The sequence below is a fragment of the Callorhinchus milii genome, unplaced genomic scaffold (genome assembly GCF_018977255.1).
Source record: "Callorhinchus milii isolate IMCB2004 unplaced genomic scaffold, IMCB_Cmil_1.0 Scaffold16, whole genome shotgun sequence".
NCBI classification, from domain to species: Eukaryota; Metazoa; Chordata; class Chondrichthyes; order Chimaeriformes; family Callorhinchidae; genus Callorhinchus; species Callorhinchus milii.
The window spans coordinates 9,412,533-9,438,921 of NW_024704757.1; the positions used below are offsets into that span (position 1 = coordinate 9,412,533).

The 26,389-nt window shown below is 48.4% G+C and overlaps 2 protein-coding genes and 1 non-coding gene across 3 annotated transcripts in view; all 3 read right to left on the reverse strand.

Moving 5' to 3' along the window:
• Nucleotides 1-4,589, reverse strand: part of LOC121850266 (uncharacterized protein C16orf52 homolog B) — a 48,355-nt gene extending 43,766 nt beyond the window's left edge. Inside the window, exon 1 of the mRNA XM_042341077.1 lies at nucleotides 4,439-4,589. Coding sequence (XP_042197011.1) covers nucleotides 4,439-4,544 — 106 coding nt within the window. The 5' untranslated portion in view covers nucleotides 4,545-4,589. The remainder of the gene's footprint in view (nucleotides 1-4,438) is intronic.
• Nucleotides 4,590-7,145: 2,556 nt separating this feature from the next.
• LOC121850291 lies at nucleotides 7,146-7,281 on the reverse strand. Its single transcript, XR_006085545.1, has one exon. It is a non-coding gene; the product is annotated as a U11 spliceosomal RNA (small nuclear RNA).
• Nucleotides 7,282-12,786: 5,505 nt separating this feature from the next.
• Nucleotides 12,787-26,389, reverse strand: part of abca3b (ATP-binding cassette, sub-family A (ABC1), member 3b) — a 63,746-nt gene continuing 50,143 nt past the window's right edge. Inside the window, 13 exon segments of the mRNA XM_007893811.2 lie at nucleotides 12,787-12,929; nucleotides 13,994-14,067; nucleotides 14,950-15,140; nucleotides 15,867-16,037; nucleotides 16,943-17,130; nucleotides 17,542-17,736; nucleotides 19,215-19,303; nucleotides 20,574-20,801; nucleotides 21,948-22,106; nucleotides 23,080-23,299; nucleotides 24,088-24,292; nucleotides 24,698-24,971; nucleotides 25,705-26,011. Coding sequence (XP_007892002.1) covers nucleotides 12,798-12,929; nucleotides 13,994-14,067; nucleotides 14,950-15,140; nucleotides 15,867-16,037; nucleotides 16,943-17,130; nucleotides 17,542-17,736; nucleotides 19,215-19,303; nucleotides 20,574-20,801; nucleotides 21,948-22,106; nucleotides 23,080-23,299; nucleotides 24,088-24,292; nucleotides 24,698-24,971; nucleotides 25,705-26,011 — 2,433 coding nt within the window. The 3' untranslated portion in view covers nucleotides 12,787-12,797.

A 26,389-nucleotide genomic window follows, 5' to 3' on the forward strand; every position in this document is an offset into this window, starting at 1 on the left:
TCTTGAGACATGCCTTCAGGCATGGGAGAGAGCAACGCGAAAGGACTGTGGGAATGGGGGCAGAGAGACTGTTGGGGCAGGATGGGTGGGCGAAATGGAGCAGGTCGGAGCCTGATGATCAGAGGGAGTTGATATGGGGTTAGCAGGTCACAGAGGTAGGAGGAGCAAGACCATGGAGGGCTTTGAAAGCGAGGACGAGGATTTTGAACTCTATCCTTTGGGGGATGGGGAGCCAGTGGAGCTGGGTGAGGGTGGGGGTGATAAGGTCACGGAGCCTGGTGCGGAGAGGACGTGAGCTGCAGTACTGGATGATCTGCAGCTTGTGGAGGGAAGAGTTGGGAAGGGAATTGGCGTAGTCAGCCTAGACATAATAAATGCTTGGATGTTTGATTGTTGTTTATATAGCACTTTCCATGTAAATAAACATCTTAAAGGGCTTTACAGAATATTAGTTAGAAGTAAAGTGAATGTTATTGTACAGGGAAATGTAGCAGCCACATTCCACAAACAATGAAATAAGTAGCCAATTCATTTGAATTTTGGGGTAAATTTCAATGGGAATATCGGCCAGGATAACGGACACACACACACATTTCTTTGAAATAGTGGTCCTGGTAGCTGAGGAGTGGGAAGTATCCTTTAATATCCACCTGAATCACAAGGCAAACAAGACCTAAATGAATAGCTCAATCAGAAAAAATGATGATCTGTAAATAACTAATAAATAAACCCATTACAAAAATGAGTCAAGTGAAAGAGAATGTAAGGAACTACAAGGTGATGCATTCACCATTGGCACTATAAATCCAGCAACAATAATGATTTTGGCATATAAACAAAAAACATTTAGCCAAAATTATAGACATGAACTAAAGGTAAATCTGTTAGCTACTTACATCTGCCTCCTAGTATTACAGTTTGACAGTTATTAGTTAGTTATTAGAAGTAACATACTGTATTTTGAAAGGAATAGCCACAAGCCAAATCATTAAAATGTCCAAACACTTGATATAGATCACAAAATTACACACCTCATTATTCTTATACTCTCTGTAATAGACAACAGTGATAGGAAAGTATGTCTGCTTTCGTTTTACAAAAGGTAACTTACACACATGGAGGCGCAGGCTGGTTGGGCCAAATGGCCTGTTTTCGTGCTGTACAATCTATGTAAATCTATTTAAATGGGTTGTCAAATGACCTTAAAGTGCGTTCATTGAAAGATCACAAAGATTTACAGATCAGCTGCCACCATCTGCTCCAATTTATTCCTACCTTCAGTTCTTCAACTACCCATGCCAGAAATGTACTCAAAGGCAGGAAGCAAAACTATTACTTCAAAGTATTTAATTGTTAGCAATCACGTAAATCGCGTATCTTCACAGCATTTATGAAAGTAACAATTCCCAATTGTTACATTTGAAAACCTTCATGTTTTACAATATTCAGAAAGTAAAACCTGTTCGGAAAGAATTGCTTAACAATAAAATACACTTTATTAGAAGATTGTTGTCTTCTCTAAAGGTTTTTCATCTATGTGTTGATTTTAACTGAAATCATTTAAAATCTCCACAAAACAGCTTTTTTTAAAAAAAAGTGAGCAGTTCTAACTAATTTCAGATTGGAAAATGCAATGAAACAATCAACTTGCAATTCAGGAACTGATGTTTTATGCTAAACCAAGTCTTTTTACACAGTTTGGGAAGAATACTTTATACAGACAACTTCACCGTAAAACTTTCCCCTTTTTTAAAAAAATCTAAAGAAACGTTAGGGAAAATTTACAAAAAATGTACAGCACAGAAACAGCCCGTCCAGCATTTACTCATTTGCCCTCCAACTCCTTATTCCGTTCATATCCTCCAATTTCTGTCTCCCTCATGTGAAGGTCTAGCTTCCTTTTGAATGCATCTACACTATTTGGCTAACCACAGTCTGTGGTTAATCAAAATAGTATTGATGCATTCAAGAGGAAGTTACTTTGTTTAGCATAAAAATTAAACTCACAACCCTTTGCATGAATAAATTCCTCCTAAATTCTCTTTTGCTATCTTATATTTGTGTTCCTTGGTTATGGACTCCATAACCAGTGGACACATCTGATTATTGCTAACCATATCAAACTCTTTTCTAATTTTAAACACTTCTATTAGGTCCCCTCTTAAAAACATCTCTCTTGCGAAAAAAAAGCCTAACCTATCCAGTCTATCCTGATAGCTGTGACCTGCCAGCACTGTATCATCCGAATAAACTTATGCCATATTCTTTCCATTGCTGCTATATCCTTATAATATGGAGACGAGACCTGGACATTGTAGTCTAAATGTGTCAAACCAAGGTTTTGTACAAATTCAACATCACCTCACTTTTATATTTTACTATCCCTCTGGATATAAAGAACCAAACTCTTTTTTTAAATAGCCTTATCTAACCATGTAGCTACTTTTAGAAATGTGTGAATCTGAATTTCCAGATCGCTATTGCAGTACCCTCATCTACTATACTGGTTACATCTTCAAAGAATATTTACAATATTTAAAACATAAATGAAAGACCTTTACAATAACTCTTTGAAGTGCTTTAATAGGTCTCAAAGAACCGATAAGGCACTGTATCAAATTCAAGGATTATTATTATTAGAATTGATAAGGTTGGTAAAGCATGACCAACCACTGGACAAATAGACATCACTCATCTGTAACTTAAGAAATCCACACACTTCTATCGCAAAGGAGATTGGATCAGGTTCAAGTAACTTTATTTTGTTTTGGTTGTCCCAACCCCATCCATGATAATACTAAACAGCAGTGTTTCACAAGATCGCTTCAGTTGAAGAAAAGCCCTTTTGGCTCTTTTGATCTCATCCTTTCATAATACCCATCCATTCATCCTCCGATTGCAGCATTAAGCGGTTTCTTAACCCAGAATCCTAGCCTCAAAAACCCTTTCAGGCATCCAATTCCAGTTATTAATTATAATAAAATAATACCATGTGTCCAGTATCTTATGTCAAGATGTCACAAAACACTTGAGATTTCTGTAAAGTGTAGTGATTGTGCATTCCTGTAGCTCAGTGGTTAGAGCACTCGCTTTGCAAGCGAGAGACCTGAGTTCAATTCCAGGCAGAGGGCAAAACCTCGGGCAAGTTTCCTTACTCCACACAGAGCCTAATAATAATCCCTCCAAAACCCAAAACAATAATAAATTGGTCATTTTCAATCTACGACTGTTTGTGGGACATTGCTGTGCGCAATTGGCTGCCGCGTTCGCCCACAAATATACAGTCAATTCACTTTACAGTATATTCTGTGAAGCGCTTTGGGACGTCCTCCCGACGTGAAAAGCGCTATATCAAATGCAAGGATTATTATTATTATTATTATTATTTGTAGGCACACATGCCAGCTAAGTTACACAGCAATGTTCCACAAACAGTCACTAATTATATGCACTGTCAGGGAGGAGATCGGGAGAAGCTCTCTTTTTAAAAATAGTGACTTTAAACGGGATTTTTAACAGGTCTGAGTAGACAGACCCAACCTTGATTCACTGCCTTATCCAAAGGGCACCTCGACAATCATGCAGCAAAGCCCCAGCACTGCGTATTGAAGTCTCAACCCGGGACCACAAAACATTTCTCGAGTTCTCTGGGTAGAAACGATTTTTTTTTTTTTTCGGATGTCAGTCCTGAAATTTTTTTTTATTCTTTCCTGATGGGAAAGGCACTATACAACTGCAACGTCGTTGTCGTCGTCGTCGTCGTCGAAACAGCTCCTTCGCTTCAGTTGACCTGTGGTCCTGTTGTCCTGCTGCTCTGGCACACCTGAGAGTGATGCTTTGGGTCTACTTTCTCAATCCCCCTTTGAAACCCCACGCAACTCAACTCGAGAAGATCTCCGTGAGACATCTCGTCTGACGTCCAAACAGCGCTGTCTGGACCCCGTCGATCGTGGTTCGTTCCACAACGCTCCAGCGACCGGTTCGTGCAACCTGACCAGAGTGTGGTTCAGCTTCTCCCGTGGCATCCTTTCAATTTCTCCCCCCCTCCCCCCCTCCCCCCCCCTCCACACCCACCCTACGCTAATCCCTACTGGAACAGAACCGATGCACTCCAAAATTAAGCAGTCACCCATTAATAAAGTTGGAAGGGAGGAGGAGCTGGTGTTCGCATTGGAAACAACACCCCCGGATTATCCCGAATTGACAGCAAGAAGTGTAAACTGCACCCGGAGCTGCAGTTTGTGCCCTCCACAGGATCTGCACAGTGCAGTGCAGAGTGCGGTGCACTGATATATTTCCCCCACCCCCCACCCCCCCCCCACCCCCCACCACCTTCTCTTGGGGTCTGTGCAAACCGCCCCCCACCCCCTCAAGACACAGAGAGGTACACGAAGAAAGGGGGGAAAGGGTGGAGGGGGAGAGGGAGAGGGGAACAGACCTGCAGACTCTCCCGTGTTGATCCAGTCGGGATTAGCGAGGCTGGCGATGGCGAAGATGTCGGCAGCCAAGAAGAGACATCCTGAAATAATGGTCAGTTTATCCATCGCAGTCGCAGCCGCCCCGAAATGGCCGCCCGCTCGGCGTCTCTCAGCATCGAGAAAGCGGGGGGCGGGGGAGGTGGGGGGGGGGAGGGGGTGGGGGGCTCCCTACCGCCTGCGCCGCGCCGCGCCGCCGGCCATTTCCACAGCAACCGAGCCCCGAGCCCCGGCCTGGCCCCCGAGCCCCGGCCTGGCCCCCGAGCCCCGGCCTGGCCCCCGAGCCCCGGCCTGGCCCCCGAGCCCCGGCCTGGCCCCCGAGCCCCCGGGCCGGCGCGAGCGGCTGCTCAAACGCTCTCCCGATTTCTTTTGCCGCCGTTCACTTTCCGGCCTCCATTTAGGGTCGTGAGGAGAAGGAGAAGAAGGAGGAGGGAATCCGGTTGAGGAAACGAATGCCGCTTCTTTAAAAGCCGTTTAAAGTCACTCGACCCCGACCGCGGCGGCGGCGGCAGCACTGTGCCAGGAGGACGTTGACGGCGGCCATTGACTCGACGCGCGCGCGTACGCGTACGCGGCGGCGGCGGCGGTGGCGGCGGCGACGGGGGGGCGGGGCCGGAGGAGGCGTGGCACGTACTCACGTACTGACGCACTCGCTGAGGATTCCAGCAGCTCCTGTGTGGCACGTGACTACGTGACTGCCTGACTGACAGGCGAGCCTCTGCCCCGCCCCCCCCCCCACTCCTCATCCATGTGCCAAACTCTCTTTCCTTAATAATAGTAATAATAATAATAATCCTTGCATTTGATATAGCGCTTTTCACGTCGGGAGGACGTCCCAAAGCGCTTCACAGAACACACTGTAAAGTGAATTGACTGTATATTTGTGGGCGAACGCGGCAGCCAATTGCGCACAGCAATGTCCCACAAACTGTCGTAGATTGAAAATGACCAATTTATTATTGTTTTTGGTTTTATGAGGGATTATTATTAGGCTCTGTGTGGAGTAAGGAAACTTGCCCAAGTTTCGCTCTCTGCCTGGAATTGAACTTAGGTCTATCACTCTAACCACTGAGCTACAAGACTCCACAAGACACAATAATAATAATATAATAATAATAATCCTTGCATTCGATATAGCGCTTTTCACGTCTTCTCGACGTCTCAAAGGGCTTCACGGGACAGACTGTAAAGTGAATTGACCGTATATTTGTGGGCGAACCAACCGCACAATCGTCGCCCGTGCGATATGATATACAGGCCCTCGTCCGGACGACACAACACCAACTTGCATTTACGAGGCGGTCCTTCAACTCACAAAGGGTAGCGTCCCAGAGCGCTTGACGGTCGAGGGGCACGGGCCCTCCCTCTCTCTCGAAGAGGACGGTCTTCAGGCGTGACCTGAAGATGGGGAAGGAGGGAGGGGGCAAGGTGGAGGGATAGGGGAACGAGTGTTCCAGAGTCTCGGGGGTAGTGGCTGAAAGTACAGCCGCCAATGGTGGAATGGAGGACACGAGGAACATGCAGGAGGCTGGAGCCAGTCGAGCAGAGGTAGTGGGTAGTGGGTTGGGGAGTAAGTAGGTTGGAGTGGTAGGGAGGTGCCAGGGCATGAAGGATTTGAAGACGGGTATGAGGATCTTGAAGTTGATCCGTTCGGTGATGGAGAGCCACTGGAGTCTGGCTAGAACTGTTGTGATGCTTTCATTACATCAAGACACAACTATGCAAACTCATTGCTTATCAGCCTTCCTAACTGCTCCCTCCACAGGCTGCAGATGATCCAGAACTCTGCAGCCCATGTCCTCTCCCGCACTACGTTCTGCGATCCTATCACTCCCATCCTTGCCCAACTCCACTGGCTTCTCATCACACAGAGGATACAGTTCAAGATCCTGGTCCTCACTTTCAAAGCCCTCCACAGTTTTGCTCTGCGACCTCCTAACCCCCTACCATCCTGCTCGCTCCCTCCGCTCAGTGAGCTCCGGCCTGCTTCACGTCCCCCCCCGCCTTGCTCGCCCCACTATTGATGGGCGGACCTCCCGCCACTCTGCCCCCACCCTCTGGAATTTCATCCCGCATTCCGTCTGCCTCGCCCCCTCCCTCGCCACCTTCAAGACCCATCTCAAGACCCTCCTCTTTGACCGCGCTTTCAATCTCCCTGCTCCCCCCCCTCCCCGACACCATCCCCCAGCTCGGATCCGAAACTCTGTCTGTCCAGCGCCTTGGGACGTCCTCCCGACCTGAAAGGCGCTTTGCAAATGTAATTTCGTCGTCGTCGTTGTTGTTGACGACGACAGTACGGAGTTTAGTGCGGGTACGTATGCGGACAGCGGAGTTTGGGATTAGCTGGATTTTGTGGATCCGGGCGAGGAGGGCGTTCGAATCGTGTCGCAGTGAACTCTGGCGAGGCCCTGGCCCCCGCCCCGCGCCTCGAGCGCTGCGGGCCCCCACCCGGCTCCGGAACGGTACTGACCGTCGGGATGGCCGCAGGAGGACTGGCTGAATTCCGGCCCGGTGGTGGTTCAGTTCCAAGGAGACCTCTTCCCCCCCCATAAATAAACAGCGGAGCAAGTCACAGAATCAGCTGCGTATTTCGAACCCATCAATCGATGGATCGATCGATTGATCGATCGGCGGTATTGATCTGTAATTGGCACAGTGAGAGGGTGAGGGGGGAGCGCCAGGTAACGTGATCACCGGCTGCCCCGGTCGCCAAAAATTATGCTTCCGAAATCTCTTGATGTCGATTCCGCACGGATAGAGCACGTGGTGCCTCCTCCGTGTGCCACTCACGGCAGAAACCCTTTTAACCTGAGTCCCCGCCGCGGCGGCGGACTGCATCCGCGGCGCCCCACCTTCAGCTCACTGTGAATCCATCGGGGGGGGGGCCCGTCCGCGCCTCCGCCTCTCCCGGCGGGAATGCAAAAACGACTCGCGTCCCGCACTTGTCCGAACGGAAACGGCGTACGAAATACACCGCCTCGACGCCTAAATGGACTGCGCTTCGGGCATGCGTAAATTATGCAAATACCGCGAAGCGTTCTGGGATACGTCTGTCTCTCGCCCTCTCCCTCGCTCTCTGACTGTAGCGACACCTGCTGGTGGGACAAGACATGGCCTTAACGTTGCTCCCCAGCTCCAGCGCTGATTGACTTTGCAGAAGTGTAGTGACTGTGCATGCGGTAGTGGAGTCATTTTTTTCAAAGGACTCGTGTTTCCAATGAGTGTGTATTTCTCTCAGCAACACTGCAAACGGTTGTATTTCTTTGCCGTTGTTTTGCGTGTTGCGTACCAGTCAGCTCGGCTCAGTCAGTAGCCCTATCGCCTCCATAATAATAATAATAATAATCCTTGCATTTGATATAGCGCTTTTCACGTCGGGAGGACGTCCCAAAGCGCTTCACAGAACACACTGTAAAGTGAATTGATTGTGTATTTGTGGGCGAACGCGGCAGCCAATTGCGCACAGCAATGTCCCACAAACTGTCGTAGATTGAAAATGACCAATTTATTATTGTTTTTGGTTTTGGAGGGATTATTATTAGGCTCTGTGTGGAGTAAGGAAACTTGCCCAAGGTTTCGCCCTCTGCCTGGAATTGAACTCAGGTCTCTCACTTGCAAAGCGAGTGCTCTAACCAATTATTATTATTATTATTATACTCCACTCGGCGCCTGGTGTGCTTTCTCCCCCGGCCGGCACGTCAATTCCGCATGCGTCGGGTGCTCGCCGGTCCCCTTCCTGACACCTGAACTCGGACAATGAGCGATGCGAAACGTTCCGGTGTTTTGACTGTAAGCGTGAGCGTATTGTGCCAGCCATCTTCGGCAAGAGGGCTGTAGCAGAGTGCGTTTGTGCACACCTATGCGCTGCAAACAGGGGCGTTCCCAACTGTGATTAAAAAAGTGCGTCCCGAAAATGCGTGTACGTCCTGTGCGTTGTGAACCGGTGAACCATTGCGAACTCGTGATTGAAAGGGAGGGTGACATGGAGTGGGGGTGGGGCACAAAGCCCATCTTGTAACAGAACCCAAAGCGGGGAAACCTTGGTCCTTGGTACAAGATCCACATTGTCCTTTGATGATTTGAGGGCCTATAGTGTTGGCGGGGGGGGGGGGGGTTGTCTGCGGGGACAACACGCGTCCTCTTGAGGAACACATTTTGGTCTAGTTTGGTTTAATGGGGGTGAGTGGGGTCTAACCTCGTTCACAAAAAAAAAACACAATCTCTTTTTAAAGGTAAAGAAAGACAACAGCACACCACCTCCTGCTATGGGTTCAACAATTTTTTATTATTCTTGATCCATTATTATTTCCATTGCACCATTTAATTAGAAACCAACAAGTAAACAAGACACATGGACCGTGGGAACAGAAAATAAACGCAGGATTGTGTGCGGGACACTGAGCGGATTTCCCCAGCCTCCATCGTAACCTCGTCACTCGCAGTCCCTCCACTGTGTCATCATGATCCCAGGAATCCTGCAAGCATTTCTGAAGGAAAAAAGGAACCCCTAACTTTATTTATCAGTGCGTTAGGTTTTTAATGCAGCAATAAGCTGCATGAATCTGTATCTAAGTACCTGGGGTCTTCCTGCATTTTCCATATACCCATAAATTAAATGACACCCCCCTATCCCCCCCACATCCTTTACAAGGAAGAACGTAACCAGCCTGTAACAGATCCTGTCTGCTCAGTTTCACTCACCCTGCATTGCCCAGATTTGATCACCCAGGATGTTGGTTTATTGAATCGAGGGAGCGCTCTTTAGTGATTCTTCCCTGTATGTTAGCAGCTATCCTGATTTTCCTTCCCCCAAAACTCAGGAATTCTCTTAGATGTCGGCGTAATGTAGGGTCGCCATCTCACAATTTCTGCTCCTCGAGATCAGACAACAACGTTGGAATGTAACCACATGTTAAGTGCTTGGAGCTGCCTCCTGCTCCCATTCCCCAACACAGGAAAATAACCGAATGCCCGGCAGCTCTGTCATTTGCTGTCAATTTGGAGATTCACTCAGCCGGTGAGACAGAGATTGGGGCCGATAATAATCATAATAAACATAATAATAACAATCCTTGCATTTGATATGGTGCTTTATCGCGTCTCAAAACGCTTCATAGAATAAATTGTAAAGTGGATTGACTGTGTAGTTTGTGGGAGAAACACAGCAGTCAATTGCACACAGCAGTGCCCCACAAACAGACGTGGATTGAGTGACCAAAAAAAAAATTCTTGGTGGAAAGACGGGGGAAAAAAAAAAATGCTCAGAATCAAACACACATGAATGTCATTCAGCTCTTTTTTTAAAAAACAAAAAAAAGGCTCCAGTTTGGGGGACTGCACTCAGCAGGGAGTGGAGAGAGATTATACGTTCGTTAGAATCAGGCTTTCCATTGTACAGGGATATTTTCTCTGGGGCCATCAGATCATTCACTCAAAGACGAAGGATTATGACCACCTCCCCCCAGCCCCATAGCATTATAACAAACAGTACTTACAGAGATTAGCAGATCCCATCCCATCAACTGTAATTAATAAGGGATCACTGCAAACAAAGTGGACAGTGCCGTTGTTGTCAGCAAACACAAGTGCTGACATGCCTTCAAACCGTACAAATACGCCACAGAGAAAACCATCAGCTTTACATTTTAAAACGCATCTTTCTCTGATTAAATGAGCACAAGGTTATTTCATGTTATGCTGCTGCTTCAAGGCAACCCACTACCCCCCTCCCCCTCTGAATGTGCTTCCTTATATTCCCTCTACATCCAAATTCATTCCTAAATCAAATGAACTGTCTGGAGTTTTGTTGCTCGTGAGGATGTTGCTGGCACAAATTGTCAGCCTCCAATACAACATTCATTGCATTGACTGTGATGAATGCACTGCCACACTCTGACGATAGTTATCGTGATCGATATTGACCATCTCACAGGGAGAAGCCAGGCCCGGGACTCACGGTATCTTTCTCAAATCCCGAAGGTTCAGAGATTTCAGAAGTTTGCTGAAAAGCAAGTTAGGTTTGTTGTTCCACATCAAGTTGTGGCACGGGACACTTTGGCTTTCAAGCAAATGAAGTTTGCCAAAGTTAATAATAATCTTTTAAGTCTGATCTATATTTAAATCTGACACAGTGCTGATAATGCTGACACCTCTCAAGGTGTGGTGTATTTTGTTTTTGTGTATCTTTTTCGCCCACAAAATCCAATTCACTTTACACTATATTCTGTGAAGCGCTTTGAGACGCCTCGAAGACGTGATAAACCGCCGTATCAAATGCAAGGATTATTATTGTTTTTATTATTTGTAAAGCCACTGTGTATTTGTGTGCAAAAGCAGTCAATTTGCACACAAAATGTCAACAGCTATGAGGTGAATGACCAATCGATCTGCATTATTTTATTTGCATCATTTACATCCCTCCACAAAACTGAAGTGAGATATTTCATAAGAAAACGGGTCACATTCTGCAAATAAATATATAAATTACACTAAAAAGGACTGCAGTCTCCATGTAAAAGACAAAAAGAAAGCCAACCCCCACCCAAAAAACACTTGTATTTATAAGCAGCCAATCCCCAGCACCACATTTTACACACTCAGTAAACCGGCCACATCACAACATTGCTCCCACCCCTTATTATGTCACTAGAGGTATGAATGTCATGTTCATGACATTTTTCAGAAATTTTAAGATTATAAACCGTTTGACAACAAGGTTTGCTGTAAATCATTTTAGGTGTACATATATAGTAGTGATGCCAAGCCTTGGCATTAAAAGATCAGAGTACAAGTATTGGAGAACTTGACATTCCTGGACAGAATGACTTAAAAAAAGAGCCGGAGGGATGAGACCTGAAAGCTATGAGGGACTCAGGGATATAAAACAGTGTCAGTCAGTGTATTCGAAGTTCGGCTGAAACAAAGCAGGAACATTTTAAAGGTGAAGTGATCATAACAGCATCGATAGAATCAAGACGAGAAAGGTTGTGATCCAGGGAGGGATGGGCTACATCAGTGCTGCAGCTTCAGTGTTTTTAAACAATTTTCAAGTCAAAGGATAACAGCAACATTTTGCTTTTTTTTAAAAAAAGTAATTTTCTACATTCAACTGCTGAAACCTCGCGTATGAAATTTCAGTGCCTTGGGACGTCCTCCCGACGTGAAAGGCGCTTTACAAATGTAATTTTGTTGTTGTTTTGTGGTATAGCTCGCTCCATGGGGGCTCGCTCAGGCACCTCCACCACCAAAGTGACCACTCTTCACATTGTGAGCCTGCACTGTGAGTGTCACAGCTGACTACAACCTTGTCCTAGGAACACAAGAGCCAAGAATAGGACGTTCAACCTCTCGAGCCTGTTCCACCATTCCGTTAGATCATGGCTGATCTCTGTGCCTCAACTCCAATTACCGGCCTTTGCCCCATATCCCTTGATAACTTTAACCTAACAAAAAAATCTGTCCACCTCAGTCTGAGACAGTTCCAGATTTCCACTTCCCTCTGCGTTAAAAAATGCTTCCTGATTTCACCCCTAAATGGCCGAGTTCTAATTTTAAGATTATGCCCCGTTGTCTTCATATACATCGTCCAGTAGGGGCTACTGGATGGTGACCTGATGTTTAAACTCTGCCTGATTTCCCCCACCACCATCTCGATGATCTCTCCACTACACATGTGAACAGCCCCATTTCAATCACTTGGCATGTTTGCAGTTTGCCACATTTACCAGGTGAAGAGTGGTACTGGTGACCCCCAGGGAACACACACGGCTTCTCCCAGGTCACCCTCACCTGACAATCAGTGTTTCCTGCCACCTCACTGACTTTCCTCGGCTCTTTCCTCCGTGCCCTCGACACACAATAAACTATCAGGTCACCGAGATCTGTGTTAAATAAAGATTGACCTGAGCCACGTTCAGTGCCCATTTGTCCCCAGTAACTACATAATCCTGTCACATAACAATATGTGTAGTGAATATTGCACCAAAGCAGAACAGCCCAGATAGCAACAAAGATGCCCAGTTCTGGAGACATCTTTGTCATCAATATGTCCTTAATAACGACCCCCCCCCCACTCCCCCCTCCCCCACCCCATCACGTGACAGATGTTGGGAGTCCAACTGACTGGGAAGGACAGGACCCAACAGCTGTCAGGACCCAGCTAAACCCAATCATAATTACCCCCTTTGGATTAAATGCATCTTTACTCTTTACCCCTTGTCTACAACATACAGAGTCCAGGGCTGCTCTCTGTGCAGTGCAGAAACCTGGCAAAGCCCCAGCGGTGGGTTCTCATCGAGGGCCTTTGGCAGGTGTGGCCGGCACTTATTTTTTTCCTTCCTCTGTAAAGCGCTGGAAATGAGCGAAGCTGAGGAAGACCTGCTCAAGTGAGATCTGGCTGATGGAATAATCCTCGAGGGAATATTTGTCCTTGGCTCTTTCCAGGATCCCAAAAACCTGGGAACAGAGGGAACGGAAAGCGGAAGAGAGTAACTAATTACAAGAACGGGAATTAATAATAATAAAATAATAATAATAATCCTTGTACTTGATATAGCGCCTTTACCACGTCTTCCAGACATGGGTTTGCAGACATGGGGTCATCCGCAGAGGTCAACTTCCAGATGTGTGCGGATGACACCCAACTGTACCTCTCTGCCTCCACCCTTGACTCCAGGACCACTGCTGTCCTGACAGAATATCTGTCAGACATCAAGTCCTGGCTGAGAGCTAACTTTCTTCAGCTGAACGTCAACCAGACCGAAGTCCTCCTGATTGTCTCCCGTCAGTGCCTCCACACTTCAGGCGGTGACAACATCACAATCCATGGTTGCACACTCCACTTTGCTAAGCCAGTCCGGAACCTTGGCATCTTGTTTGACCTTCAACTATCCTTTCTACCCCATATCCGTGCCATGACCCGCTCTGCCTTCCCCACCTCCGCAACTTCGCCCGGCTCTGCCACTATCCCACACTGCAGGCCAGCGAAACCCTCATATATGCATTCATAACATCGAGGCTTGACTATGCAAACTCCTTGCTTGTCGGCCTCCCCAACTCCTCCCTCCATAGAATGCAGATCATCCAGAACTCTGCAGCCCGTGTCCTCTCCCGCACCAGGCTCCGTGACCCTATCACCCCCATCCTTGCCCGACTTCACTGGCTTCCCATCACTCAGAGGATCCAATTCAAGAACCTGGTCCTCACCTTCAAAGCCCTCCACGGCCTTGCTCTTCCCTATCTCTGTGACCTCCTAACCCCCTACCATCCTGCCCGCTCTCTCCGCTCAGTGGGCTCCAGGCAGCTTCATGTTGTTGGTGTTGTAGATGGACGGTATGGTAAAGTTTTAGTAGATCGCAGAGTTAGTGAGGAACAAGACTGTGAAGGTCTTTAAAAGTGAGGACATGGATCTTGTACTCAAACTTCTGGGTGGGGGCGAAATGGGGAGCCAGAGCCTCGTTGACCCCCACTTGCTTTTCCTAGTGATTCACACACAGATGCACCAGCAGAAGCAAACCTACCTGAGCCCAGGACAGATTTTTACGGTTTAGATGGTAGTGCAGTCGTCCTTGATGCTCATCTTTTAAATCACTGCCTGTGACAGAAACACAACCAGGAGGTTAGGGCAAGAGGCAAAAAAAAAAATCAACAAACACACAAGAAGCACGCACACACCTACAGGCAGCAAACGGGCAGCCCTCCTCCTCCTCCGACTGACAAACCAGGCAGCAGGGGATACAAGGGCGACTTGTCCTTTTGACATCTGCACCCAAACCATCTGAAATCCTCGATTAGATTACAAACCATCGCTCGCTCCCAGACTTTGGTTATATTACGTATGACAAGAGCTCAGTTCTAAAGCACAAGGAAGTTCACACGTGTGTAAAAATATAACGGTTACATGCATAATAACAATATTATTAATAATAACAATAATCATCCTTGCATTTGATTTGCAAGGATGCAACTTCCACGTGTACGCAGATGACAACTCTATCTCTCTGCCTCCACCCTTGACTCCAGGACTGCTGCTACCTCCGCTCATTGGGCTCCGGCCTGCGTCACAACCCCCGCCTCACCCCCACCACCACCATTGGTACGCAGGCCTTCTGCCACTCTGCCCCCACCCTCTGGAACTCCATCCCGCAGTCCCTCCGTCTCGCCCCTTCCCTTGCCTCCTTCAAGACCCTCCTCTTCGACCGTGCTTTCGATCACCCTGCTTCCCCCCCCCACCCACCCTCCACCATCCCGATCCTCAGCTCGGGTCCGAAACTCTGTCTGTCCGGCGCCTTGGGACGTCCTCCCGACATGAAAGGTGCTATACACGTGTAATTTTGTTGTTGTTGTTGATGATTTAGTGCCGTATCACGCCGTTGTTGAGACGTCTCAAAGGGCTTCACAGACCGTACCGTAAAGTGAATTTTGCGATCGCAGGTGAGCTGCTGGAGGGGAAAAGCAAAGACAAGGGCATCGATACCTTCAAATGTGGTTTCTATGAATTCCTTGAAACGTTCGAGTCTGGGAGGCTCCCCGTCTCCTTTCACTTTGGCTATCAGTGTGTAGCCGCTGCCAAATTTATTCTTGAGGTGCTGGGGGCTCCCTAGGCATTTGAACTGCCCGTTCACCATGATTGCCACCCTGGTGCACAGCGCCTCGCACTCCTCCATACTGAAAAAAAACACAAGCAGGACCAGCTTCACAACTGTGACCGTAGACAGCGGGCACTCTCCCCTCAGCGTCCGACCCGCGGTATGTTTTATACAACAAAATTGTTCCTTTTGAATTCCTTATACAAACCCATCTAAGCATAATGTATTTCTCGACTCTCTGCTATCACAGTGCCGTACAGAGACGAAGGTTTTAGTGGTGAGTCCCCTGTTGGTTAGTGTTGGCATTGCGGGTCATTCTGGTCAGCATGAGGTGGATTAACCATCAGGTGGTCATGGAGGACCACAGTATCAGCCAGCTCAGCCCCGAGGAAGACCACGCTCACCTCCCAAAGGATCGTCACTAGTCGGTCAAGAGACAACCAACAAGCACAAGTTTTGAGCCCTTACTCAGGAGGATAGCAGGTACCAGGAACGTCATGTGAGCCTTTGGGGTGAGCACCACAGCTCGATGCGGAATGTGCAAGAGCGTTGCCCCCATCTTCCTGCGCACATTCCAGACACTGTTCCAGCAGTTGGCAGAGCTTCAGCAGCATCTGCTTACCTCTCTGTGCGGCACTCAAGACAGACACCAAGGCTGAATGCAAGTAAGCCAATTCTGAATCAAAACAAGAGGATGGTCAAAAGTTCAACCAATAGTCAGGAGGAGCATTAAACAGTCAATATCAGGTTCCAGGGATTTTTCCCAATTTCCTGCCGACTGACCCCTGCTGGTTCAAAGCCTTACCTGTGGGATGTGATGACAACGGATTTCCCGCACTCCAGGGCCCGGGTCACTGCTCCCCACAGCAATCTCCTGGCAATGGGATCCATCCCGGTGGACGGCTCATCCAGGAAGATGACGGGGGGCCCACCGATCAGAGCCACTCCGGCACTCAGCTTCCGTTTGTTCCCACCGCTGGCAACGGAGAAACAGCATCAGACAGAACACAGAAACACCTTGCAGCTTCATCGCGCCCTTCACGCCGGGAATGCTTAACGGTCTTGGAGCCCGACACCGAACCGGTGGGGAGTGAGGAGGTGACCTTAAGCTCGGTCGAAGAGGAAGGTCTTGATCTAAAAGAGGGATGGAGTGGGGGGCGAGAAGTTCCAGTCCCATGTTCACAGTTTGCTGGTCTCACGGTCAGTGTCTGTTGGTGTCACGGTCACTGATTGTGGGCTCGCGGCTCAACACATTCTGTAGTCGTAGTGAAACGCAGGGCTCCCAGTGAACCTTGACCTCAGCCCTGATGAGAACGATATGGTGAAGCTAAAAACTAGCACAATCTCCCTGACGGCCTCCTTTGATGGGACTCGATCACTGAGTGGAGAGAGAGGGGGGGGTGGGAGGGGGAGGTAGGAATTTGTATCCATTACCCTCTTCCCAGGCCAGTGGTGTTGGCGCGGAGTTTACGAGCGCTCTGAGGCATGGCCCGGTGCGGAGGGCGCTATATAAGTGCAGATTGTTGTTGTGATCGCAGAGAAAACGCACCTCTCAGCCAGACCGTGCTTACGGTCACCTTCTCCCTCCCCTCCCTGGCTCAGCGATGGGCTCCACCACTGTTAAGCGCTCTGAGACACTGCCCCGCTTGAAGTGCGCTATATACATACAAGTCGTTAATAGGAATAATAATCCTTGCATTTGATGTGCCGCCTTATTGCATCTTCGAGACGTCTCAAAGCCCTTCCCGAAATATACTGTAAAATGAATTGACTGTATTTTGTGGCTTTGGAGGCGTAACACACAGAGAACAGAGCAATGTAGGGAACAGAACACGGCTTCAGCTCCGCTACCCCTCTGCTTGACGAGGGTCTCAGTCTTACCTGTAGGTTCTCACCAGCTTGTCGGCGTGGGGCTCCAGGAGCAGGCCCCTCAACACGTCCTCTACGCAGGCTGTGATGTACCGCTCGGGGATGCCTCGCAACCTGGAATACATCCACAGCGTCTCCCGGCCCGTCAAGTAGTCCAGCAGAGCGTCAAACTGCGGGCAGTAGCCAATCCTCTGTTGGACCTTTTCAGGAACGCAGAGATCAGAGGGCTCAGTGTGTGAGAAAGCTCAGGGAGAACTCAAACTCCTAAAGCGGATACAACTCATCATTTAATAATAATAATCCTCTCATTTGATACAGTGCCTCTAACATCAAGACGTCTCAAAGCGCTTCATAATTTACGGAGGTTTGTGGGACATTGCTGTGCGCAAATTGGCTGCACTGTTTGCTACAAGTACGCAGTAACCTATCCTGTAGATTCCTGCGAAGAGCTTTGATACATCCTAAACAATGTGATAATAGCAATTATTGCAGCATATCATGTCGTTGAGATGCCTCAAAGTGTTCGACAGAATATACTGTAAAGTAATTTGACTGTATATCTTGTGCTCGAAAAAAGCAACTGCAAGAGGAACAAACGTATAAAAGGTTACCTTCCTTCGATCTTTGAGGATGCTGTACCCATCTATGTAGGCATCTCCTGAGGTCACCTCCACATCACCCGTCAGCATCTTAAATGTGGTCGTCTTCCCGGCTCCGTTGAATCCAAGCAACCCGAAACATTCACCCTTATTTACAGCCAAGCAGATTCTGTCCACTGCAACCAACACCCCATTTTTATGATACACCTGAAAGAAATCGCAGTGTGAAGAATGCTGCGGGCTTGGTTTTGTGTCCCTCTACATAAAACATGAAAGCAGCAGTAGCAGTAGCTGCGCTCTTCAACGAAACTCATCACATCAAAATTAGGGAAGCGGTTCCCACCGCACACTTCCCTCCAACAGCCGGAGAGATTCTCCAGTGAGAAACTGAGCCAGGTCCCCAGTCTGGGCTAAATTAGCTGATTGCTGACAGGGCAGCAACTGGGGTTTAGTTTCCTCTTTGTCACTTCTGCAGACAAGAAAAATCAGCCAATATACTTGCAATCTAGACAGTCTGCTGGAACGTGCTTTCTCATGTGCACATGCACGTATGTGAGTGTTTGGATCCCCTTGCGTGTATGAATTCATCTGCCGGCATGTGGGTCTGTGGTACGCTTCTGTTGCATCCGTGCACTGATGTTCCTCCAGGGAGACATTGTGATTACAGTTGGGGTTAGTACCACACAGCACAGAACCCAGCTAACAACTACAACAACAAAATTACATTTGTATAGCGCCTTTACACCTCAATACTGACAACATCACCATCCACTCCACCTCACTGAGCCAGTCCGAACCTTGGGGTTTTGTTTGACTCTCAACTATCCTTTCTACACCACATCCGTGCCATGACCCGCTCTGCCTTCCCCCTCCTCCGCAATGTCGCCCGGCCCCATCACTGTCTCACACTGCAGGCCACTGAGACCCTAATACATTCATTCATAACGTCCAGGCTTGACTATGCAAACGCCTTGCGTTTCGGTCTCCCCAACTCCTCCCTTCATAGGCTACAGGTCATCCAGAACACTGCAGTCCGTGTCCTCTCCCGCACCAGGCTCCGTGACCCTATCACCCCCATTCTCGCCCGACTTCACTGGTTTCCCATCACTCAGAGAATACAGTTCAATATCCTGTCCTCACCTACAAAGCCTTCCATGGCCTTGCGCCCGTCCTCCCTCTGCAACCTCCTAACCCCTTACCAACCTGCCCTCTCCCTCCGCTCAGCGGGCTCCGGCCTGTTTCACATCCCCAACCTCGCTCGCCCCACCATTGGCGGGTGGGTCTTCAGCCATTCTGCCCCCATCCTCTGGAACTGCACCTCGCCCCCTCCATTGCTTCCTTCAAAACCTGTCTCAAGACCCTTCTCTTCGACCATGCCTTTGGTCACCCTCCTTTCCCCCACACCTGCTCTCCAAACTCCCCTGATCCCGATTCCCAGCTCAGGTCCAAAATACTGATTGTCCAGTGCCTTGGGATGTCCTCCCAATGTGAAAGGCGGTATACAAATATGAAAGTGTGTGTGTGTGTGCCTTTCCCATCAGTAGGATGTCCCAAGGCGCTGGACAATCAGTGTTTTGGACCCGAGTTGGGAGTAAACAAGACTTTGTTCCTTCCTCAGAGAGGATGGCTGGAAGCAGAACACTGTGGAGTCACAGATTGAGTGATTGCACATCTGTCTCACATACCTTACAGAGATCCTTCACTAGAAGGGGGCTGTCCAGTTCAGAGACTGGTACTTCTTCTGTCCTCTTTCGCTCGTCCAGGACATCACTGTCTTCCAAAAGCTGCAATTTGCTCAACGCTGGTTGCTATCAGAAACAAGTTGGCAGTGTTAGGAGGGATATCGCACCCCAGGCCACCTTCACACCCCTGGAAACCTTTCCCCCGCCACCCCAGGCAACCTTTCCCCCCCCACACCCCAGGCAACCTTCCCCTCCCCCACCCCTGGAAATGCTACCCTGTGCCCCCAGCGAGCGTTACTCCGAATTACAGTGCTCTAGGTTCAAATGCCTCAAAGTGCTTAAGGTAACATAAGAACATAAGAAATCGGAGCAGGAATAGGCCGTTCGGCCCCTCGAGCGCCCCCGCCATTTAATAAAATCATGGCTGATCTTCTAACCTAATTCCATTTACCCGCCTTATCCCCATATCCCATGATCCCTTTAGCTTTTAAAAATCTGTCGATCTCAGTCTGGAATAAGTTCAATGACAGACATCCACAGCCTTCTGGGGTAGAGAATTCCATAACTTCACTACCCTCTGAGTGAAGAAATGTTTTCTCAACTCAGTTCTAAAAGGTTGATCTTTAATCCTGAGATTATGACCCCTAGTTTCTCCAACCAGTTGAAACAGTCTCACAATACCTACCCTGTCAAGACCCTTAAGAATCTTATAGGTTTCTATAAGATCACCTCTAATTCTTCTATATTTTAGTAAATAATGTTGTAGTGACTTAGTATTGTGATTTTTTTTTTATTAAGCGCAGCAGTGCAGATCCTATAAACAGCCATGCAGTGAACGACCAATCTATCTTGATGATTGTTGGCCAGGACACTCGGTAGTAACTCCATTCTCTTTTTAAATTGTTATCACAGACCTTTAACATTCGCACATGAACAAGTAAGTTAGGTCCTTGTATTAATGTCTCATCTGGAGGAAGATACCTCTGACATTGTAGTGCTCCCCCAATACTACCCTGGAATATCTGGACTATAAACTCAAAGTCTCCAAAACCAAAAACAATAATAAATTGGTCATTTTCAATCTACAACTGTTTGTGGGACATTGCTGTGCGCAATTGGCTGCCGCGTTCGCCCACAAATATGTATAGTCAATTCACTTTACAGTGTGTTCTGTGAAGCGCTTTGGGACGTCCTCCCGACGTGAAAAGTGCTATATCAAATGCAAGGATTATTATTATTATTATTATTATTGGGGTTTGAACACGCAGCTTCCTGAGCTAGAGGTGAGAGTGCTACCAACTGAGATACCCCCGCAGTCCATCGTAAACATCCAGTGACACTGCAGAGGCCAAACTCAAGTACCTTGGGGTAGTTGCTGTTGTTGCACGTAGTGAATTCAAAACTTCCTTCTACTCACCAGGGTCCTTCTCTGACAGAGCGAACAGAAAACATTTTTCAACACTTGGAAGAAGTTAAGCTCAATGAGGAAGAGAATGCTGAACAACCCGATGCCCTGGATGGCCAAAGCAGCAAGGAAACGCCCAATCCCAGGCTTCTCCCAGGATAAGTAATCCAGCTGGTAGGTGAAGTCTGTCAATGAGAACATCAATCAGTATTGAGTGTGTAAAGGCAACAACTTGCATTTATGTAGCACCCTTTCATGTAGGGTAACAACAGCAACAACAATATTTATATGCGCCATTCAAGCGGGATAGCATCCCGGAGCGCTTGTCAGTGGTCGAGTCTGAGAGAGGGAGGAAGGAGGAGAGTCTGAGAGAGGGAGGAGAGTCTGAGAGAGGGAGGAGGGAGGAGAGTCTGAGAGAGAGGGAGGAGATGACCATAAGAACGATCAAAAAGGAAGGTTTTAGGTGGGACTTGAAAATGGGGAGGGAGGGGGCAAGGCAGAAGGATTGAGGGAGGGAGTTCCAGAGCTTCGGGGCGGAGTGGCTGAAAGCACAGCCGCCGATGGTGGAGCAGAGGGGGCGAGGGATGAACAGGAGGCCAGAGCCAGCCGAACAAAGGCAGCGGGTGGTGGAGTGGGGGGGTAGGCAAACCAGAAAGGTAGGGAGATAACGTCTCGAAGCGTTGAACAAAGTTTGATGCCGAGCTGGGAAGAAAGGGGAAGTAAACACAGAACAGCACGCACGAGCCTTCTCTTTCCACTTAAGTTTCTTGGAAGAATTTAAAGAAATCCAGCTTTTAAGAAATCTACAGAACATAAGAAATTCTGCATACTTTGAAATGCCACATAAATAAATTTATATTAGGCGGAATATCACCCGTTTCATAGCTCCAATTTATACACATTTCCCCAGATCGTTTCTGAATGCTTGTGAGCACCAGGAGGTACAGTAGGTGAACGTCAATTTGCGCACAGCAGTGTCTCACAGACAGCCTCAAAGTGAACGACCAATTTCACCCGGGGGATTGTTGGCCAGGATACTGGGAGAAACGTTTAGAATAGTGCAATGTGATCTTCAACATTCATCGGTTTAACCTAATTTAACAGACCAGAAAACTCCTTAGAGCTGAACTGGTATTTTTGTGTTTCCCTTCCGGAAACATAACACAACATTTACGGGTTATGGAAGGGGGTGGGTGAGGGGGCGCAGATAAAATCGGCCTAGACACGGCAAGTTCAAAGACCCGACATAGGGCTTGAACCCACAATTCTCTAAGGCAGAGGCAAGAGTGTAACCGACTAAGCCAGGCTGATACCCAGCTGGATATACTCACTTAAGGACTGGCAAAGCAACTCAGCAAGCGGGGTGCTGGTGCAGATCTGGATCATTTCAAAGTTTTGGTAAAATTCACTCATGGCCTGTCCCACGCAGTAATTGGGCAAAGCCAGAAACACCATGTCCATGATGTTGGTCAAGTTCCCCAACTCGAGCTCTGCGGGAAACAAAGCAAGGACGGTAACTGACTGACTCCAAACATTGATAATAATAATAATAATAATCCTTGCACTTGGTGGAGCGCGTTTTCACGTCTTCTAGACGTCTCAAAGCGCTTCACGGAATAGATTGTAAAGTGAATTGACTGTATATTTGTGGGCGAATTGCGGCAGCCAATTGCGCACAGCAGCGTCCCCACAAACAGTCGTGGATTGAAATGACCAATTTATTATTGTTTTTCTTTCTTGAGGGATTATTATCAGGCACGTACGTGGAGTAAGGAAACGTATCCAAGGGGTCACCCTGCCGGGAATCGAACCCAAAGCGAGTGCTCTAACCACTGAGCTACATCCTGAGCTTCAGTCTCCATTTTGATTTAAATTGCATGACTCGTATATTCTCAATTTCGGTCAGAAAGGTTAAATCTTCAATCCTACGGAGGTTCAGTCGTACCTGCCACACAACCACGAATGAAGGTTGCCGTATAAATGCAGCTTGTTCTGCCCTACTTCGGTTGTATTATGCAGTGACATCTAGTAGCAGAAATGAAGCGCTGCAACAGCAAGCTGCTGAGCGCACCTCGTGTTGGGCATGTGATCAGCGAGAGGCGAAGTCCTATTGCCTCCAACGGATCACAAATAGGGGCTCCATGAATACATGGAGGTGACCCGGGGCAAGTCTGTCTACACCTTGCCCTCTGAGGCACTCCACCGCAGAGCTGGAAAAGCCACACAGTGCAAAACCCCACAAAATATACCGTAAAATCCATTTTACAATGTAGTCTGTGAAGCACATTGAGACGTATCAATGACCTGATAAGGCGCTGTCTCAAATGCAAGGATTATTATTATTATTAAAAACCTCAGAGACAACCTGCCCCTCTCTCTGAATACATCGCATCCACAAACTGACAGCTGCAGTTTTCGGCAGCGCAATGGAAAAGCCCCATCTCCCTGATGTGTTCAAAGTACCTGGGATCTTCATGATCGTGATGGCTATGAAGGTGGAGGTGCCGGAGAGGATGTTGAACATGGTGAGCCTGGAGTAAGCTGTCGCTGCCAGATTGAAACAGTACTGGAGGATGTACATGAGGGGGATGATGGACCAGCTGTAGAGGATGAGCAGCAGCAACACGTCCATTAGCCTCTTCCCCGTAGCGAACGCTTTCACGTTGAAGGCCTGAAACACAAGCTGCAAACACACAGAGGAAATGGTTGTCACAAGAGAGGAAGGGATGGAGAAGACCCTTCACTTCATTTGGTTCTTCTCGTCACTCAGCTCCTATTAACCATGCAAGCCAAAGCCCTAGCAGGTATAGTGGTCTCGGGTGGACAAGCAGCAGGAAAGCTTGCCGGACAGCAACATCAATGCGAGGCTACGCGGTTTCAGCTGGTTAGACTTCAGCAGTTACCCCAACGCACACGCTGGGGACCCCAAGCCTTGGCTCCTCCCAACCTGCGCCTAATACTTTCTGGAATTAGGTAAGCAGGATCCCAGGTACTTTGAGCACATCAGGGAGATGGCGCTTTTCCATTGCGCTGCCGAATACTGCAGCTGGCAGTTTGTGGATGCGATGTATTCAGAGAGAGGGGCAGGTTGTCTCTGAGGTTTTTCTCTCTCCAGGGAGAGAGAGAGAGAGCGCATTCCGTTCCAGTAATCTATCTCTGGAATCTCCTTGTGTAGGTGGGAATCCATGGAAATCTCAGTTTGGTTTGGATGCTCTTAAGCAAGGTGATGGGTTTCCACACGTGTAGGACCACAACCAGGGGGGAGAGTAAACAAGGAGCTGTTATTGAGGTCCGGTTCCAAGCTGGACATTTAACTCTGAGGTGATCGACCTGTGCTTGAGAGCGCGAGCGAGTGAGCAAGCGTCAGGCTGCGTCTCGTTGTGCGAGTGAGCGTTTACAAAGCCGCTGTAATCGATGTACAGGACAACCTGTGGGTCGGTGCCGCCTGCCTGCCTGCCGCCGGGCTCATACCAGGATCAAGACGGACGGGATGAGGAAGTTGATGAAGTCCCAGAGGAACGCCGACAGCCAGAAGTTGGCTGTGTTCACTCCGCTGACAAACTGCACGTGTTTTGCTTTGATGGTCCTCTCGGTGACCAGCAGGAGAGCGAAGGTGCTGGCCAGGAAAGCCATGCCGTACATCATGTTGAAGGCGATGATGAAGCCGGTGCGACTCCTGCAGGTCACAGCGCGAACGTTAAACCGATCGCTCGGACCAAAACCCACCAGAACAATCCACTCGCTACACAATCTGTGGCTACAATATCCTTGGGTCCAAATCTCTGACTGTCCAACGCTTTGGGATGTCCTCCCAACGTGAAAGGCTGAGACACCTCCACGTTGTTTGGTGCCAATATGAGGGCGCAGCCCATACCCAACACATGCCATGCCTTTGATTACCCCTCACCCTCTGCCCCTCGATTCTCCTTCCCCGGGCCCTCCCTTACTTCCCTCTGGTAATGACCATCTCAGGCTCACTAACTCTACTGCCAACAGAAGCTCCACAACCAACCTTGGAATCGGAGGCTGGTGTTGCCTCCGCCCCCCCACCCGTAACTAGAGGCTAAAGTTTGCCACGTACTCAGTGAGCTGGTCCACTGTCCTCTCAGTGATGTTGCGAGACTGGGGGAAGTTGACGACATTGATTGAAGCACCGGGTCCCACCAGGAGTCTGAGGATCGCGTTGTCTACGAGCATCAGGGAGGTGCCGGCTGTGTGGAAGCCCTTGTTATTGAACAGGGCGTGCACTAAGGTGCGATTCCTTGTGTTCTGGAAAGCTGCCGCCACCACGTATTGTTCATTGAATTCACCTCCCTGCTTGGCGGAGGTTTTCCACAAGAACTGAATAAGGTCACCTGAAAACGAAGTAGGAAGCATCTCATTGAGGGTAATGTACCAAAGCTACCTATACGCACTCCACTCCCTGCCACCTCAACCAGCCTCCAGATACCCAAGGTTTGACTGCATCTTCGGCTGGTCATATAATAATAATAATCCTTGTATTGATACAGCACCTTATCAAGTCGTTGAGGCGTCTCAATGAGCTTCGCAGAATATACTGCAAAGTGAAGTGACTGTGCATTTTGTGGGCAACATGTGGCAGCCAATTGCGCACACTTGTAGAGTATATAGAGTAATAATACGGCACAGAATCAGCCCATTCGGCCCAACCAGTCCACGTCAGTAATTACACTCGCCTGACTCTGGTGTAAGTGCACCTCTCTCGCTCTCTGTTGGTGTAACCAGTGCTCCAGTGCAGTACTGAGCCAAGCGCTCCATTGTTGGATGCACTGTTCTTTAGCTGAGGTTAAACTGAGGTCTTGTCTCCTGGTTCAAGTGGACGTTAAACACCCCACTGCAGAACTGAGAAAGAGAAGGGAGTTTCGTCCGGTGTCCTATACAACAACCCTGCCGGTAAACTGGTCCTTCAACTCAGACTGCGAATGGCGTCCACAAAAAGCAGTCACTTCAGCTGATCATAATCAGTTGTGAAGCACAAGTTAATAGTTAGTAACAGGGGGAGGCCATTCAGCCCATTGAGCCTGTTCCAGCAGCCTGAATATCTCTCTCTCTCTCTATTTGTCTCACCTGAAACATTCACTGGTTTTCCTTTCTGTGAAGGCAGCAGATCTGCGTAGCTCTGACCCAGGCCCTTGGCTAGTCCCCGAGAACCAGCCGCCACAGAGAAGGGAACGAATGTTAGGCCGTACTTCTGCAGCGTCAGATTGAGTGGCGGGGAGTCTTGGGGTTCAGGGTACTTCCTGGTCACGATCACAGCGTAAAACGTGAAGAGAAGCGGCACGAAGAACTGCCCCACAACCACCTTCCAGTTCCGCAGGCTGAAGAGCGCCCGCTTCATAAACATGGCGAGGAACTGCTGGAAGAACAGGGAGACCTGCGAGAGAGGTTAAATTAATTGGTGATTAATTTGTTCAATTCCTGTAGCTCAGCGGTTAGAGCGCTCGCCTCACGAGCGAGAGACTTGGGGTTCGATTACCGGCAGGGCAAAACCTTGGGCAAGTTTCCTTACTCCACACACACGCCTGATAATAATCCCTCAAGAAAAAAATAAGTAAAATTAGTCACTTCATTCCACGACTGTTTGTGGGACGCCGCTGTGCTCAATTGGCTGCCGCGTTTTTCCCACAAACATACAGTCAGTTTACTTTACAGTATATTCTGTGAAGCGCTTTGAGTCGTCTAGAAGACGTGAAAAGCGCTATATCAAATGCAAGGATTATTATTATTATTATTATTATTTAATTCCATGATC